The sequence below is a fragment of the Nelumbo lutea genome, chromosome 3 (genome assembly GCF_056320005.1).
Source record: "Nelumbo lutea isolate HS-2025 chromosome 3, American lotus-T2T, whole genome shotgun sequence".
In the NCBI taxonomy this organism is placed as follows: domain Eukaryota; kingdom Viridiplantae; phylum Streptophyta; class Magnoliopsida; order Proteales; family Nelumbonaceae; genus Nelumbo; species Nelumbo lutea.
Genome location: NC_142686.1, coordinates 59768786 through 59787064, shown reverse-complemented (window position 1 = coordinate 59787064; position 18279 = coordinate 59768786). Strand labels below are relative to the sequence as shown.

General features: G+C 37.0%; 1 protein-coding gene across 8 annotated transcripts in view; it reads right to left on the bottom strand.

Annotated features, from left to right (window-relative positions):
* Nucleotides 1–5227: 5227 nt before the first annotated feature.
* The window catches only part of LOC148865206 (uncharacterized), a 29438-nt gene continuing 16386 nt past the window's right edge, over nucleotides 5228–18279 (bottom strand). For 7 of the 8 annotated variants that reach the window (XM_088976689.1, XM_088976690.1, XM_088976695.1 and 4 more), the window contains 3 exons: nucleotides 7661–7922; nucleotides 7244–7563; nucleotides 5228–7068 (listed from right to left, as the gene is read on the bottom strand). In XM_088976689.1, the coding sequence (XP_088832815.1) occupies nucleotides 5461–7068; nucleotides 7244–7563; nucleotides 7661–7922 (2190 nt within the window). In that variant the 3' untranslated portion in view covers nucleotides 5228–5460. The remainder of the gene's footprint in view (nucleotides 7069–7243; nucleotides 7564–7660; nucleotides 7923–18279) is intronic. The other variant, XM_088976694.1, reaches the window with a different exon arrangement.

Sequence of the window (18279 nt, the reverse complement as noted above, 5' to 3'; positions counted from 1 at the left end):
CTTCATGGTATGCCCTCCTTGGCAGGTCTGTTGGTCTGTAATTGACTCTTTGATGATTTTCAAAAGCCTTTCCTGCAGATCTAAAGTATGTCATGGAGGATGTATAGAAGGTAGCTTAATACCAGTTATAGCTAAAATATGTCTATTACCATTTCATTTAAGGCTTTTTCGTATTACACTACTTGAAGATTATTGCATTAATTTTAACATTTTATGGTTTCAGAAAACCTTCAGGCCTGTTTTTCTTATCTTCGTACTTCTTAGCTTTTACTAATTGGGCCGATAACAACTTATTCTTACAGATTGGAAGAACACCTGCAACCATTCGCTACCTCTTAATTGGAGCAAGGGTTGACTTAAAGTTTTGTTATGGCTGAAGGACAGGTTAGATGGTAGATATTTAAAAATGTACAAATTGTTTTCCCCTTTCTGTCCTTAGTGCACTTTTGAAGGTGAATACTTCCACCTTACTGACATAGCAAATTATAAGACCATTAGAGAACCTCATCAAGGCAACAGGCCATATCCATATCCAGATATTATATGGAAAACCTGGCACCAGAGGGATCTATGGAAAAATTACTGGAAAAGAAGGGCTATATTTTCTCTGCTATTATATTTCATATTCTGCATTCATATTTTCTTTTGATGTAATGACTGCAAGCTTGCTGCAGGTACTGCTCTTGTTTTTGAAGGAGAAGAGTCTACGGTAGCAGCCACCTCTGAGCTTTAAGGTTTTAACATATTGGCGGGCTTACTTTGTATGAGGATTGCTTCACACCAAAAGTAAAAAAAAAAACAAAACCTACTGGTTTGGTGGTTTGAGTATGCACCAACAAAGTATGTATTTGCAATCATGGACATTTACTGACTAAAAGTTTTGTACTTTATTTGTTTGAAAAGTCGAGAAAAGCAATAATGAACCCATTTATCGACACTTAGGCGTCATTAGGCACCATATCAGTAAAACAGTGAATAAAGGCCTACCCATAAGGGAAAGCACTAAAATGAAGCTTCCCCTCAACGGTAGGTGTGCACATAAATCGAAATCTACTTTTGCAAGTCTCTATGCGTACGGATTCACAGAATGAGAGAAATGTTGAAGTGGCGCCTATGTGGCGGCGTTTGTTTAATAAACACCCAAAATTCCAAACACCCTCAAAATTATAAGGTATGCTTATGCATGGTTGGAATAATTTCTTGGTGCTGCATTTGAAATATGTTTTATTGAGAACAAATTGATTGGCAACTTGTTGGACTTTTATGCTGGAAAGCCAGGTAGTTGGCCTACTAGATGGTAGAAATTTGTTGCCTCAGAAGAAGGGTAAAGAAAATGCAAAAACTGATATTAGGTTCTGCATAAGTTCTATTTTGAACAGTACAACTAGCCAAGAAAGTGGTTTTAAAGCTGAAAAAAAAGTTAAATATTGGGTTCTGCAAAAACTGATATTTTGTTTTTAGGATTTTATAGTTTGATGGGCTCTTCCCTTTCCATGTCAATAATATAACCACCTGATTAATGGATTTCCATTTTCATGTTTTTGTAATATGGTATGGCTCAAGATAGGAACCTTCTTGTATTAGGGAAGAAATTGGCCTCAGTGATCAATACATGTGAACAGGCTATCAAAAAATGATTGATTAAATTCTTGCACCCTTCTTGTAAAGTATCATGTAAATGAATTAATCCTTTCTCTTCAAGGCAATGTTAAATTATATATGGCAGTTGAAACTAATTTCCTATCTTGTCAAACTGGCCTTATTTGTTATTTCTTTGTTGCAATGTCCTAATGTCTTGTCTTTGGTCCCCTTGCAATTCAACTTTCCAACTATTTGTGATCCATTATAGAGATCATGTTGGACTTCACTCCATCTCAACGCTTTTGTTGTGTTTCTAGGTTTGAGTTTGCTTTTGGAAGCCAATTTCGAGGATCAACAGCATTGTTTCACAGGCACCGGTTTCAGGGATCAACGAAGCTATGTTACTGGTATGTATTTGGCTAGGGGTTCCTCCCCATGCTCCTTCTGTCGTTGAACAAACTTGAGATTTTTGCAATTTTTTTACATCATTTGGTCGGCTTTTAAATTTAAGCTACCTCATAGGGAATCCTTAGAATCCATGGGACACTAGGGTGCCAAAAGGTGAAATTTTATGAACCCTAATATGCTATTGCGATCGCTATTTCGAGACTTCAAGCGAATACTATAGGATGGTATCGGGTCAAGAAGACAAGACACATGGGTCGGACTTACAGCCCCACCCGCGTATATGTTAATTAATGTTACTATTCCTCGGTTCAATCAATCAATTCATAACATAAGGTTACATTACTATTAATTAATAGAAATTTTATTACAATTATCACTTAATTAGCTGTTTGATTAACTTAATTTACTATTAGCATAAATTTAAGTAACGGTAATAATTAACAATAATTAGCAACAAATGATTTATTACTGTTAACAATGATAAAATTATTAACTTTAATTAATAGTTGTTAATGAATATTAAATTTAATATAATTAATAGGGTAAATTATTAGTAGAGATTTTATAAAAATTGCTAAAAATAACTGTTAATTAATTAAATATTTATTATAACATTGTCTTTTAAGTACAATTTTTTAAACTTAATTTTCAAGAAACTAATTATTAGAGTTAATTAAATATTCAGGAAATTAATTTTCTGAAAATTAAATACTCGAATAACATAATCAGAATAAAATATTTTCTGAAAATAACTTTGTGAAAATTAACTATTGCAATAAAATATCACAATTAAACAATTTTCTGAAAATAATTAAATAAATATTTGAAAAATATATTTTAGAAAAACAATTTGAAAAATAACTAATAATTACTGTAATTATATAGTCTGAAGAATAATTTAATAATTATTGTTATTGTAAATGATTAATTAATTTAATTATAATTTAAATAATTTAATTATAATGTAAATAATTTAATAATTTAATGATAATTTTCTGAAATGAATTTAATTTCGGTAAATTCATTTTCTGAAATTTTGTTTAATAAATTATTAGAGTAAATTAGTTTTATAAAACTGATAATAATTATTAGAGTAAATTATTTACACTAAATATTCCAAGAAATTTATGAATAATTAATTACTGAATATAAAATAATTCAGTAAATTATATTTTCTTCAAATTAACTTTCACTAATTAAATTATCAAAACCATGAAAATTATTTTATGGAAATCAATAAATTAAATTTCCCAATAAATATTAAAAACCAATGTAAATTACCAATAAATATGAAAATTGTTAAATTTTCCAATTTAATAAAATTAATCAACTTTTGATTTTCCCATGCGCACAGGTCCCCACTAGTATACTGATAAATAAGTGAAGTAAATGATCGAACTTGTTCTTTGGCTAACAAACAGGTTACAATACTTTTTCTGGAAGGCGGTCCAATTGGTCTGATTGAAAATGGAGATATAATTGCCATAGATGTTGTGAAGAGAAGAATGGATGTCCAACAACAAATGAAGAGTTGGCTAACCTAGAGAAGGAAGAAATGGACTCCAAGGGAGATGTTCATTGAGAACCTCTCCTCATAACAAGCACGGGAGGTTTTCACATTAAATGTCAAACCGACCAAACTGGCCTGATCCAATCCAAGTTGGTCGGTTTTTCAAAATTACGGGTCGGTTTTGGTTTGTATAAAAAAATAAACAGACAAATCGATTTGGTTTCGGTTTTCATGTATGAAAATTGAAACCCAACCACCAACCAAATCGAACTGATCCTATATGTTTAAGTAATTATTAATTAGTCCCTACCCTGTATGTTAAATGTTGATATATTTTATTTGTGTTTTGTTTGAACTTTGAAAAAAAATGGTTATTTATGATAAAAACTAAAAACGTAAAATCAATACAAATATAATACAATGGTACAGTATTTAATTCAGTTTTGTATAAATTTAAATATATATTGACAAAAAAAAATCAGTTTTGCATAAAAACTAATTTATTTAAATATATATTTTGATTTTGCATAAAAACTAAAAAGAAATAAACTTAAATACAAATAGATATTTTAGTTTAAAATGTATATAAAAACTGACTAAACCGACCCTTCATGTTGGGTTGATTTTCCTTCAAGGTCGATCGGTTTCGGTTTAGTCAATAAGTAAACTGACTAGGTTGGGTCGGTTGAAAAAAATTACTCAAACTGACCCAACCCGACCCATGAACACCCCTACAATGCACGCTGAGAAGTGCTGTGTAGGGAGCCAAGCCAATCCGAACCCCATACAATTGCATATTAGGAACATCTTCCCATGAAATTAACATACATGTACTGAAGATATTTCTGATGTGTGACTACAAGCTGTTCTCTTAGAGTTTTTGCTTTCAGGAGATCAGGGCTCGAAAAATCAATTGCAGTAACAATGTGTTAGAAGCAAGTGGGCTGATCGCTGAAATAGGCTGTAGTGACGAAAAATGAGTCCATTGTCTGATTACCCCCAACTCCAACATTAGATGAAAGAACAAAACTTTTATACTCGGAGGGCCATTTTTTCAGCCCTCTTTCTTGTCCAAAGGAAAGACAACATTAACTATAACATTTTCTTTGTTAACTGCTTTCATGGACTGATGGACATCATGGCTTGTCATCCCTAGTTAATAACTTTCACTTGATGGTTAAGTCTGGAAAATTAAACCCTGTGAAAAAGGCTTTAACGCGGCGTCAGGGCTTAAAACCAATCAAAACCAAATTCTACGGAAGACGAAAGGTTTTGATTCTGATTCTTTGCACATCATTGGTTAGGCTAGGAGATGCAGTGATTGAACTCTTTGAGCGTTTTGTTAGGGTCTGATTCAATCCAATGGATCATGGCAAATGCTCATGAAATTAGTAACGTACCACATAGTGACGACTGACGATTAACGATAATATGATGTGTAAATGCATTGAATTGAGTAAGATCTCCGGCAGTCTGTACAAGATTCGTCTTGTTCGAGTCAAAATTGTATGGAGCTCCGATGCTAAAACAATAGATACCACACATTCATGTACTACAAAGAAAAATCAATCAATAATTAGAGGAGACTTCTTTTGCATATCAAAAAGGGGTTCTGTCAACAAAATGCATATAAAGCTTATTTGGTTTTTGCTCATAAACCTTTGGGCGCTCTTTACAGGTAATTGACAGAATGCCTAGAAACAATTAGGTGTCTCAAATCTTGGAGTATGGAAAAGAAGTTGAAATCCTTCTCATTTTTCATTTACAATATACATTTGCAACTGTACAGGGAATTTGCAAAACCCTTATATGATATTAGCAAGGATACTTGCAAATATCCAACAAGAATCAAAAAAACAAAAATAACTTACTTGCATTAATAACAATACCCTTCTATGATTGACTACAATTTCGCAAGTTTATTTGCAAAATCATCTGTTACTAGGGATTGTGAGAAGTACCTATTGTGGCCTACCATTTTGATCATCCGATATGGTTTCTTCAGAAGAAGCATCATTGTCGTTGAGGACCAAGTCATCTGGTTTGGTTGTAACTAGGTGTGAACATGTAGGATTCAGTTTATCTGCGCCAATATTTAAGTTTTGATTTTCAAATTCAGACATTAGAGAGTTTGAACTCATGCTAGAATGATGACTGAATCTAGTTCCCAGAAAAGAGCAGGCAATAGGTGGCAATGTTTCAGATTCCCTTAGACCAATGAACTTGTTATTGATTCTTTTCATCTTTAGCCCTTGAGAATCTTTTGGTTGGAATGGCAGTGCATCAGGGCTGAAAAAAGGAAGGACAACCTGTTGTTGGTCATTGTAAAGAAAACTTGACAACTGCTTGGTGGGTGGAATAGCTGAAGTTAGTGGTGACTCTATTGGCCTTGGAGGAATATTTACAGCTTCTTTGAGCCAATGAGGTAAACTGACTTTTGGGGGAAAACCAGATGGTGGAAAATCTGAAGATGGGGAATAATTTGAATTTCCTTTGCTTTCTTCCCCATGATCAAGCAACTCTGCATTTTGCAGCCCATAACTTGCTGTTCTATCAATAGGTTTCTGCTGAAGGATGGGAAACTGATCACTACCATATGTTGCACATTTTCTGTCTGAAGATGACTGATTCCTTTGGCACTGAGAATGTTTCTTGACTTGCTTAGTTCCAATTTTTGGAAGAAAATTTCTTGAGCTACTCCTTACACTAGAAACTCTGTCTAGACAGTTATGTTCTGCCAGTGATTGGTGACTAGGAGTTGAGATCGGGAAATTGGATAGAATTCTCTTTGGGATATTTCGATCTCTTTGGGAATACACATCTCCAAGAGAAAGTTGAGTTTCAACTATAAGAACATCAGGTATTTCAATTCTATGATTATTGGTGTAAAAGTTCCCATGACCGTTACCCTCTAGTGTCTCCTTCGTCCATAAGCCACTGTCAGTGCCTGGAGTGACTTGTTGACTTGCCAACCTTAGTGGTTGAAAAAGTGCACCATTCAAAAGCTTAGATTGTTCCTCATCCCACTTCTCTTCCAGGTCCTTTGCCACCCTCCATGTTGAGAAATGCAACCCTGAGTCGCGTAACATGGCTTCCCAATTGTCCCTTCCATGTCTCCTTACTCCTATCCAAAGAAAATCTAATTCTTCTTCTGACCATGCAGTTTTGTACCCCTGGAGCTTATCTGATGAACAAGCCATGCTTCCCTTTAATGCTCTTCCTCTTGCTACAGAACTGTCAAGCATCAACTTGTGCCTTGACTGGTCCGAACCAGGTTGGGGCAGCAAATTCTGAATAGATCCTCTTTGTTTAAGAATGAAATTTGGAAATGAAGAGACAGAGGAGCAACCCTCTGAGACATCAACTGCAGTTGCAGGCTCTGTTTGCAGAGATAAACCAAGAAAATGGGGATGGCATAGGAAAGATTTTGTTAATATTTGTTTGCACTGATTATCATCTTTCCCTGACTGAGTAGGAAAAATTTTCCCTTTAAAATCTGCACAAGCGGTTGGTTCTGGTGGAATGCAGACTACTGGAGTCATCTCATTGATATTGTCTTCTGGAAAGCTCTGCACATAATTAACATATGCTATTTCAATAGACTCAACAAGAGCAAAAAAAACACTATTGAAATGTAGGCAATTCCAAATTGATCTATGTCTAAAGGTGACTATAGATGAAGGATACAGTATAGGAATGATTATGCAGGATAATAGATGGTAAAAGGCACAGAGGAAACAATACATCAATATCTGCCTGCTGATAGTGATCCTGTGAAGAAATATCAATTGGCAGCAAAGTGGAAGTTGTTCGATAACCCTTGTAGCTACTGCCACTTTCATCCCTATTAATGCATGTGCATTTACCCACCAGCGTTTGATTTGAAGATTGCCTCTTCTCCACTGTCTTATCAACAAGTTCCAAAAATTTCAAACATTTGCCTTTATGAGTAACCTTTTTGTGTAAATAAATGGCATTATTTGAGCAATTTGGAAATTCAAGAGAACTTCCAGATGCAGATTCATTAGTTTTGCAGCAGCTTGGTCCTATCATATCATGTGAACCTGTCTCATCAGATGACAACAACATCAGTCTACTGGAATTTCCTTTAAGTAAATGTTCTAATATAGTGTTTTTCAATTTAGTCTAGACCCAACATACCAGGAAGTGATACAGGTGGATCCATTTGGCCCATGGTGTCTCGATCTCCTAAAAGACCAACAACAGGCTTCACGGTTCCATTCACACCATCATTTAAAATGATTTGAGTTTTGTCTCCAGTATTAGTAATCTTGGGTAGATCGAACTGTTTTCTTTTCTTTACCATGACAACTGTTTCCTTCGAGGATGTTTTTGTACATTTTATAAGTTGATCCTCTTGGGTGTCTGAAGGAATTTTGGGGTGCATGGTAGAACTCACACCCTGCACATATTCAACAGTTGGTAACTTGTTTTCCAGTATGTATCCACGTCCACACTGCTGTTGGCTCATATGCTTGGCACTGTTATAGAATTAATGAATAATTATTTCCTTGACATAGTTGTCGAGGCAACAAAGCACCCTTGGAAATTTTTTGTACAAGGGCCACATGATATTTCTATATTCTTTATTTTATGATATTATACCATTACAGTATAAATTATTAAACTTAACTTTGTCGGTTTATAATATTTTTTATAATTCTCATACTAGTTTCTTTTTATGATTTTCCTGTTTGTTTTGGTTTGACCAATACACAAGTCAGTGGACATTGTCTTGAACCTTTTAGGACTTCAAAACTTGAACCATTAAGGAATAACTTGAAGGTTCTATCCAATCAATACATAAAGCAACCAAGGTATGTCTTTTCTTCTTATTATTTCTCTTCTTTTTTCTAAGACGAAGATAAAGGGTCCACCCCTTCTCCTTTTTATTCTCCAAGTTTTTTTTTGGTTTCTTTTTTGTAAGTTTTTTTTTTTTATTTCTTCCACCTCATCCTTGTCCTCCTAGTACAAAACAAGGGCTCAGCCTCTATATTTTCTAGGTTTTCTTTTCTTTTCTTTCTTCTTCTCTTCTCATAAATATGTTGATTTTCTATGTTTTTATGTGAGATTTATACTTATGTCATGAGGATTATTGCCAACTATTAATTAAATATAGATACTAGTTCCTATGAAACCTAAGGAACTACCCTAGGATTTACATTTCTTATTTTAAAAAACTCATCGCCTAGGCGACTAGGCATCCCCTTGTCACCTTGAAAACTATGTTCCAGGAGCAACGAAATGAGAGTACAAAAAGAGGATTAATTTATATTTTTCTTTTTTCTTTTTTAAGTTCACTGTTATGTTTAAAATTTATCTTGAGAACCTCCTCTAGAAGTGAATTTGCAACTGGCAATCTCTTCCTAGCTGGCTATCTTCTCAAGAATTACATGGAAATAGATAAGGTAATATCTTAAAAATCCTTCAGTTGCTGTCAAATCATTCTACAGGTGATGATAACAAAGATATGTAATGAAATTTAAACCTCCAAGAGAGAATTCAAGTCTTGATGAATATGAAAAGGCATCTAATATGCTTCATTAGCTTTCAGTTCAATTAAGCATGAACCACATTGGTTCAAACCACTAAATTTGAATATGATCAGCTATAACAATAACCATTTGGGATAAAATCCCAATTTAAAACTGGTTTTTTTGTTCTTTTCCCAATGAAATGTAACCCCAGATTTACAGGGTTTTGTCCCCCTTAAAATGCTAGGAAAACAATCTATATGGAGAAACAAAATCTGCATTGCAGATTTTACACTCTGGGAAAACTAAGTCACTGTATTGTTTCCAAAATAAGATTCCCCGATTTCAAATTCTCGCATGATATGACTATGTCCAACAAGGAAATTGTGATATGCATTATTTAGGAAATTAAAACGAACATCACAGCCCTAGAGATCCTTCCCGACCCAAAGGAAATTCAGCCTCTTGCAGAATTTGAAGATTGTCCTTTTGGCCCTGATCTGCCTAGGGCTGATGTTCCTATGCCTATAAGCTTAGCCAATATATATAACTGTAGTCAGAAAATCTTCAAACTCTGCAAGCATTTCATGGATTAGGCGTGGATTCAATTTCCTTTAGACCCATTTGGCATATTATTAGGGATAAGAAAATGGAGAAATAAAATAATATTTGATAACGCATCCCAGCCCCTCCCAAGGACTGGCTCTGATAGTGCAGGCTGTGGATGTGTTTTGATTTTGAAAAAAAAATAAAAAATTGAAGGATCTCAATAGGATGGATATTGGGAGGAATTAGGATGCTATCTTTCTGGATAAACCCCTCTTTTCTTTTTGTAATTTGATTTTTTTACTGATATTATTTTGTTCTCCTTGAAGATTACTTATCCTTTTCCCAGGCACATTCTTTCTTTATGTACTAATAAAATTTTATGTCCTCCAGTAAATGAAAAGAAAAAAATTAAAAAGAAACAAAGCAAGATGTTAATTAATAAACATGTCTATGAAAAAATGCCTGAAATAGATATGTCTTATTTCCCAGAATATATATTAAGAAATTAGATGTCCCAAACAAGATTCAAATGAATTGTCTCACTCTAAACTCTTTTTATGTTTTATAGTTTGCTATTAACTCTATCTGGTTTAACAAATGTTCTCAAATATTGAACTGTTAGGGGTGGCAGTTCGTACTTCAGTGGTTGCACTCATCCCGTTGAATGGTTCACCACATCACATGATATTTGTTATAACTAAACTAATAAAATACAAACTTAGGGAAAAGGACCAAAAATGAACAGAAACTTGAAGAAATAGGGACCCCCTTTCCCCATTCCTCTTCGCTTTGATTCCAGAATCTTGGGGAAATTAATAGAGATTCAAGGAACCTAGTGAGGGGGTGGAGGGTTGGAAGAGACAGAGTACCTATTACACACCTACAGTTTGTTGATGACACAATTCTGTTCTATGAAGGGGAGGATGTGAGGTGGGTCAGAAATTTGAAGTTGGTAGTGCAATTATTTGAAAAAAACGTCAAACTTGAAGGTTAATTTTGATAAGAGTTGTGTAGTAGGGGTTAACATGGAAGAAATGTGAGGGACAGGACTGAAATTTTGGGATATGTGGTGTCACAATGGCCCTTGATGTACTTGGAGATGCCTTTAGGGGATAATCCGTGGAATAACAGTTTTTGGAGCCCAGTAATCGATAGGTTCACGAAAAGGTTTGCCTCTTGGAAGAAGAATTATTTATCTCTGGGTGGTAGAATCACTTTGATCAAGTCTACATTGGCTAGATTGCCAGTGCATTACCAGGGGAGGAAAGGAAAGATCATAGAGTAAATTGGGAGTTAGTCTCTAAGAGTAGGGCTGAGGGTGGCTCGGCATTAGGTAATATCTGGAAAAAAAATGAAACCTTGTTGGGGAAATGGTTGTGGAGGTTTGGAGGGGATAGGGATAAGTTGTGGAATAAGGTTATCTTGAGTATCCATGGACAAGCAGATGATGGCTGGGATTCTGGGCTCATGGCAAGGACTAATTTAGCCTCTCCTTGGAAATCCATACATGCCATTCTTCCATCCTTTTTGTAGTACATCAGGTATGACCTTTTCTCTAGGGATCAGGTAAAATTTTGGGAACACCTTTGGGTGGGGGATGTACCCCTGAAAGACCAATTACCCTCTTTATTTTCCCTCTCCCGTTTCAAAGGGAAGTGTGTGCCTGATTTTTTGGTCCCTTCCGAGTCAAAATTTGGGTATGATTGGGATTTGGGTTTTAGAAGAGGCCTTAGGAAGTCAAAAATCGGAATTGTTGTGGACCTAATTCAAATGTTGAATGGGTGGTCTTGGTCCTTCAACAAGGGATAGTAGAATTTGGACTTTATCACCCTATGGGGCTTTCTCTTGTGCTTCATTCTTTAAGTCCTTGGCACAACAGACCAACAACTTCATACAATCTTTTCCAGTCAAGGAAGTCTAGGGTGAGCGGATCCCTCCAAGGATTATTGGAGCTTTTTGTTGGGAAACCTTCCTAGAAAGATGTAATACATGTGACTTACTCCAAAGGAAAAGGCCTAATTGGTGCTTGTCCCCAAGTTGGTGCACCCTCTGCAAGGCTAGTGGTGAAACCTGTTGAGATTGTGTCTTATTTTACAACCATTGGGTTGCCTTTTAATCTAACGATTGATGTGGTCCCTATTTAGGTAAAAGAAGTTTTACATATAAAAGCTTTCTTTTGTATGTAGGGTTAAGGTTTTTTGAGAGTGAGACTGAGAGTAAGAGGAAAAGAGAAAGGGTGCTCTTGGTGTAAGAGTTGGTTTTTCTCTTGTTTTGTTCTTCAAGTTGAGAAAAGAGAAGGAGAACAGGTGTACAAGGGTTAAGGGTTGGTTTAGGTTGCAAGCCACAAGGTACTTGTACTATTTTTCAGTTTTCTTTCATGGTGAAGAACAAGTTTCATCTCCCCCGTGGACGTAGACGGTAAGGCCGAACCACATAAATCTGTGTTCTTTGTGGTGCTTGTTTTTATTTTTCTTTGCTTGGATTTTGTTAGATTTTGTTGCTATTAGATTTCTCTTGGTTGCTATTTCAAATACTTTGTGGTTTTATGCTGTGGGTGGTTGTTGTGAGGCCCCAACAAAAGCTCCTACCACTTACTAATTTCTTGCCCTTTTGCTTCTGATATATGGGACCGGTTTCTCTCTTTATTTGGTTGTAAGTGGATACCTCTGCCAGATATACAAAGCTTGTTTGCTACTTCTTTCCTTAGATGGCCTAAGAAAAGGGGTAGGACTATGTGGAGGTGTGTGAGAGCTGCCATTTGCTGGACTCTATGGAAAGAAAGGAACACAAGGACCTTTTCTGATAAGGAAAGGAACAAAGAAGGTATCATTGAAGTAATAATGGTTAGGCTGGTGCGTTGATTTAAGTCCTTGGATCTGTTTGCTGATGTCTCTAAAGATATGCTGCTGAATAGCTGGCCTAGAAGTGGAAAATTCTGCCCCTTTTAAATCAGTTGCATGTCCTATGTGGTCCCCACCAGCCCCAGGGTTTATAGAACTAAATTTGCAGTGAAGGCAATCGAGGGCCCACTGGTGCTGGTGGTGTGTTCAGAGATGAGAATGGGAAGGTGATTGCATTGTATTCAGGCCCCATTGGGAGTGGTGACTCTCTTAGAGCTGAGGTATGTGCTTTAATGGAAGGCTTTTAAGGAAGATAAAGGAGCTGAACATCCAGAGGCTAGTTATTGAAGGAGACTCAAAGTTGATTTTAAATTGGTTACAAAATGACAGTGGACTTTGGAAATTTGCAAATGAGAAGAGGGAGGCCAAGTGGCTAACTAGGGGGTTGGAGGTTCAGTTTCAGTGGGTGAAGAGGATTGCAAATGGTTTTGCAGATACTTTGGCAAAACAGGGGGTGGAAGGGAACAAATGTTTTGGGCTTTATTGTAATTTTCATTTCTGTTCTTTTCGGGAGAGTTAAACCTCTTTATCTCTTCCCGGAATATTGTAATTACCTTTTCCTTTAATAAACCAATATCTGTTATTGATAAAAAAACTTGAAGAGATATGTAAAATCACACAACCCAATCACAACATTAATTCTTTTAACCATTTTCAAAAGATTATGTGCACATATGACCAATCAAAAACAAGATTAAATGTTATGGATACATGTGAATGGGTCAACTGTAACGCAGGGTTCTAACTAAACAGTTTGACATCCTGAAAAATTTAAACCAATGTTTTAAAACCTGGCCTTGAGACTGAAGTGATTTCCCTCTGGTCAACAGATTGGTGGTTCAACCATCTAGGTTAACAGGTCAACCATGAGTTGATAACAATAAAAAATTCAAAAAATAAAATAATACAAAAAAGGTCAGATGGGTTGACAGTTCAACCATCTGGGTCAACAAGTCAAGGCCAAGTCAGCCCTTCTTTAGTAATATGGCAGGCTAGAGGTTAACCCAAACCAGACATGATCGGGTCACTTGTCTGACTGAATGGGTCAATAATGGGTTGAAAACACTGATTTAAAAATCTGGTTGTCAAAAAATCGATATCTTTTCAAACAATTCCAGTGGATTCTCTTCCTTTTTTGAAATATTTTTTATTAAACATTCTCAGTGCTTTCTGTCCATTGTTGATTAAGTAAATATTTTTCTCATAAATATATTTATGGAAGAGAAAATAACATAATGAGAGAGTTCTAAGAGATGAAGTATAGACAAATGAAGAACCCATAGAGTCATAGACAAAGGGCTACACAACAACCATAACACAAGGCATAGACCCTAAGCTAGCAATTGCATGTACTAGGTTGAATATTAGGATTTTAGTTTAACAAATTACATGCTTTTTGTAAATTTTCCTTGGTTTCTTTAGAATTTCAAAATATCTTACCAAAACTAGCAAAAATAGTGAAATGCCTATCAATATTGAGATTGCAAATCATGTCCTATACCATAAAAACCATACTGAAGCACTAATTAAGGTAGTCTACACCAAACTCCACGAACCTGTAAGAAACGACATCTCTCCTAGCCAATATAAGGCCAGATAAGTTCTGTGACCATTTCCCTCTTCGTTGGCATTTACTTATGCTAAGTGCTCACCTTCCTACTTCTTTGTTCTAGAATATTCCCCCAAGAAGAAAACTCCCAGATTTTTACTAATTGCTTATCACAAGCCTTTGAATTCTCTTCCTTGGAAAAACCCATTTACCAAATTGATCATTACTTTTATGTCCCTTGTAGAGAACATTGATGTGGGCCCCACAGCTGTGGTCCCACTCTGTCTGTAGGGTAGAATGTATCTAGTCACAGCTGTGGTTATTTTACTATTCTGTTATTTCTAGTTTCAGTTCTATATTGTTTGTTATTTGTTAGCAGTTATGATGTAAACACCAAGGGCAGATATGTCCTTTCATGTAACTAGCATAACCTATATATATTAACTTAAAGTGGCGGTGGCAGAATATTGACATTCTGTTCTTCTCCTCAAAAACTGTGTTCTATTGCTCTTTCACCACTCTTTCTTCTACTTCTTCACATTCTCTTCTCATCGAACCTGAAATCTCTTGGTGGTCAAGACTGAATAGCAGTCTTGAAATCCTACATGGTATCAGAGCCAAGTTAGGGTTTTTCATGTGAGTCTAATACCAACCGACCACATGAGAATCTCCTAGGACTGAAAGCTGAAAAGGAGGAGTTCGCAGACTGATTCTTGGAGATCGCCAGAGGTGCTAGCAGCTGTTGGAAACTTGCTAGGGTTGCAGAGTGTTGGTGGTCAGGAAGGATCAGAGAAGACTAGGGTTCAGGTAACCCTAGAAGGCAACGAACTATTTTTCCTTGTAAGTTGTTTATTTTTTAAGAGAAGTTCTTTCAGAGAAGATAGGTTGGACCTATCTGGAGGGGAAGGCCGAACCATTCTAGCTCTTTCTCTCTTCAATTCACTAGGGTTTTATAGCAAACCCTGGACCGAACTGTGTTTCTCTCTACTCTAGGGTTTGAAAGTGATTTGCAGCAAGCCCTAATGTTTGACTGAACCCTGTGATCTACCTAGAGCTACTCTTAAGTTGATTGGTAGGTCCGATCAGATTCTAGGGTTTCTTATTAACCCTACTGCAAGCTCATCTATACAGTGTGGACTGTGCGACTGAATTGCTTCCTCTCAGGACTGATTAAAACCCTAACTTTCCCTAGCATATCAGTTTTTTAAAAGGCTGTTCTCAGAGTTCTAAGGGGGTTAGAGATCTACGGACAGCTACTGTTGTGTTGGCTAGTTGGTTTCAGATCAGAATTATTTCGGTTTTGTGCACATACACTGAGAATACAGAGATCAGGCCTATACTGTTTTGATTGTGATTGGTGCTTCAAGTGCTGTTTTGAGACTTGACAGAAATGGAGTCTAAAATTCAGGCAGAAGGCAATCTTGGGAACACCAGTTATGGTGGTATTTCTGAGATGGGTGGTCAGATTACGACTGTAAAGTTTGATGGATCAAACTATTTGGAATGGGCCCAATCATCCATGATGGCTATTGGTGGAAGAGGTAAATTAGGGTACCTCCTGGGAGATATGAAAGAACCTTCCAAGGGAGACCCGACATATACCGAGTGGATGCAAGAAAACTACTTGGTTATGACATGGCTGTGTAATTCTATGCAGCCTCATATTAGTCGGAATTATTTGTGGGCAAAGACAACTAAGGAGATATGGGATATTATGAAAGAAACTTACTCCCAACCCCTTAATGTTGCCAGAGCATATGAATTGAAATGTGAAGTGAACACCCTTAAAAAAGGAGAGAAACCGGTGTCGGTCTACTTCTCTACCTTGAAGTCCCTATGGCATGAGATTGATCACTTAGAGACTCTTGAGTGGGAGAGTCCCAAAGATGCTCAAACCCATAGAAAGCACATCGAGACAAATAGAGTGTTTGAGTTCCTGGCGGGACTGAACTCAGAATATAATATTGTGAGGCAGCAGATTTTGACTAGAGACAGTGTGACTCTCTCTCTCAGGCTTACTCATTTGTACACAGTGAAGAGACTAGAAGGAAGGTTATGATGCAGCCCACATCAGCCTTTGTAGCGGCTGCACCCAAATCAGGGGGTGACTTAGAGAAGGACAGGAGGAAGGAAGACAAGAAGGATGTAGTATGTGAACATTGTAAGAAACCCAAACATACAAAAGAGACATGTTGGAAACTGCATCCCCACTTGGTTCCTGCGAAGTTAAGAAACAAGAAGGGCACTGCTCATGTAGCCATAAACACTGATTCAGCATCCTCATATGGCACAAAAGGAACATCTTTGGAGACCTTAGCTGCAGTTCGGGCTGCCCTAATACAGCTAGAAAAGGAGGTTGGAAAATCAGCTCAGCCACCACAGCCTCCATCAGCCCCTATCACATCTGCCTTCGCCCATTCAGGTACTCGAGCTTCAGCCTATCATGCCTCAGCTCCAAGTACTACTGAACCTTGTTGGGTAATAAACCCAGGTGCATCTGATCACATGACTAGCTTGCCTTCATTGTTTACTACTTACCATTTGTCTTCTGGTAGGGATAAGGTATCTATTGTTGATGGCTCCATGGTTCCTATTTCTGGGAAGGGTGACATCAAGCTTTCAGATACTATCTCACTATCATCTGTTTTGCATGTTCCTAAGCTTGATACTAACCTTCTTTCAGTCAGTAATATTACCAAGCATATGAACTGCTCAGTAACCTTCTTCCCTGACCGATGTGTTTTTTAGGACTTGGAGACGCAAAAGGTGATTGGGACTGGCCGTGAGACGAATGGGATCTATCTGCTTGGGGAGCGGTTCCGTCAGGGAGAGTCAATAGAGAAGTTGTCTTTTCTTTCTCAGAGTGTAAGTCTGGTTATGCTTTGGCATAACCGATTAGGTCATTTGTCTTTTCAATCTTTATAGAGTCTGTTTCCTACTTTATTTGAGTCTATTGAGTTGTCTCAACTACAGTGTGAAAGTTGTGAGTTTGCTAAGCATTGTAGAAAGCCTTATTTATTGAGTAATAAAAGGAGTGATAATTCTTTTGATATTGTGCATACTGACATTTGGGGGCCTTATCATATCCCTTCCATGGGTGGGTACAGATACTTTTTGTTATTTGTTGATGACCATACCCGTTTTTCTTGGGTTTATCTCATGCGTTCACGAGATGAGGTACCTTCCCTGACCCAAAATTTTCACCAAATGATCCTAACCCAGTTTGATGCCAAGATCAAAGTTCTCCGATTTGATAACGCAAAGGAATACTTTGCTAAATCATTGACATCTTATCTTCTTCATCATGGGGTTATCCACCAGAGCTCTTGCCCTCATACACCTCAGCAGAATGGAGTTGCCGAGAGGAAAAATATGCACATTTTGGAAGTGGCTAGAAGCCTCATGTTTACTTCCAATGTCCCTATTCGCTTCTGGGGGGATGCTATCCTCACGGCGGTATACCTTATTAATCGGGTCCCTTCCAGGGTCCTTGATATGCGATCTCCTTTTTCGCTTCTACACCCACGTGAGGACTTGTTTTCTATTCCCCTTAAGACATTCGATTGAGATGGATGCCCTGTTGAAAAACAACACTTGGGAGGTAGTTGATTTGCCAAAAGGAAAGAAACCAGTTGGATGCAGATGGGTATTTACGGTGAAGCATAATGCAGATGGATCTATTGAGAGGTATAAAACTCGGTTAGTTGCAAGAGGGTTTACACAGACTTATGGCATAGATTACTTGGAGACATTTGCACCGGTAGCCAAGATGACTACTATTCAAGTTTTATTGTCCCTTGCAGCAAGTCACACTTGGCCTTTATACCAAATGGACGTGAAAAATGCCTTTCTGAATGGAGATCTGCAGGAAGAAGTTTACATGCGTTTGCTTCCTGGATTCTATGATGCAGAAATAGGTAAGAAGGTCTGCTGGCTCAACAAGGCTTTGTATGGTTTGAAACGGTCACCTAGGGCTTGGTTCAATAGATTCATACTAGCACTTGTGAAGTTTGGATATGTACAGGCCCAGTCAGATCATACCCTATTCATCAAGAGGGTGGAGTCCTCTTTGACACTATTGGCAGTATATGTTGATGATATTGTGGTCACAGGGAATGATAGCCATGAGATTGAGTCTCTTAAACAGCTTCTTCACCAAGAATTTGAGGTGAAGGACCTTGGTGTACTCCGGTATTTTTTGGGTATTGAGGTTGCTAGATCCAAACAGGGGATCTTTATATCTCAGAGGAAATATGTCCTAGACCTGTTGGCAGAAACTGGAAAGTT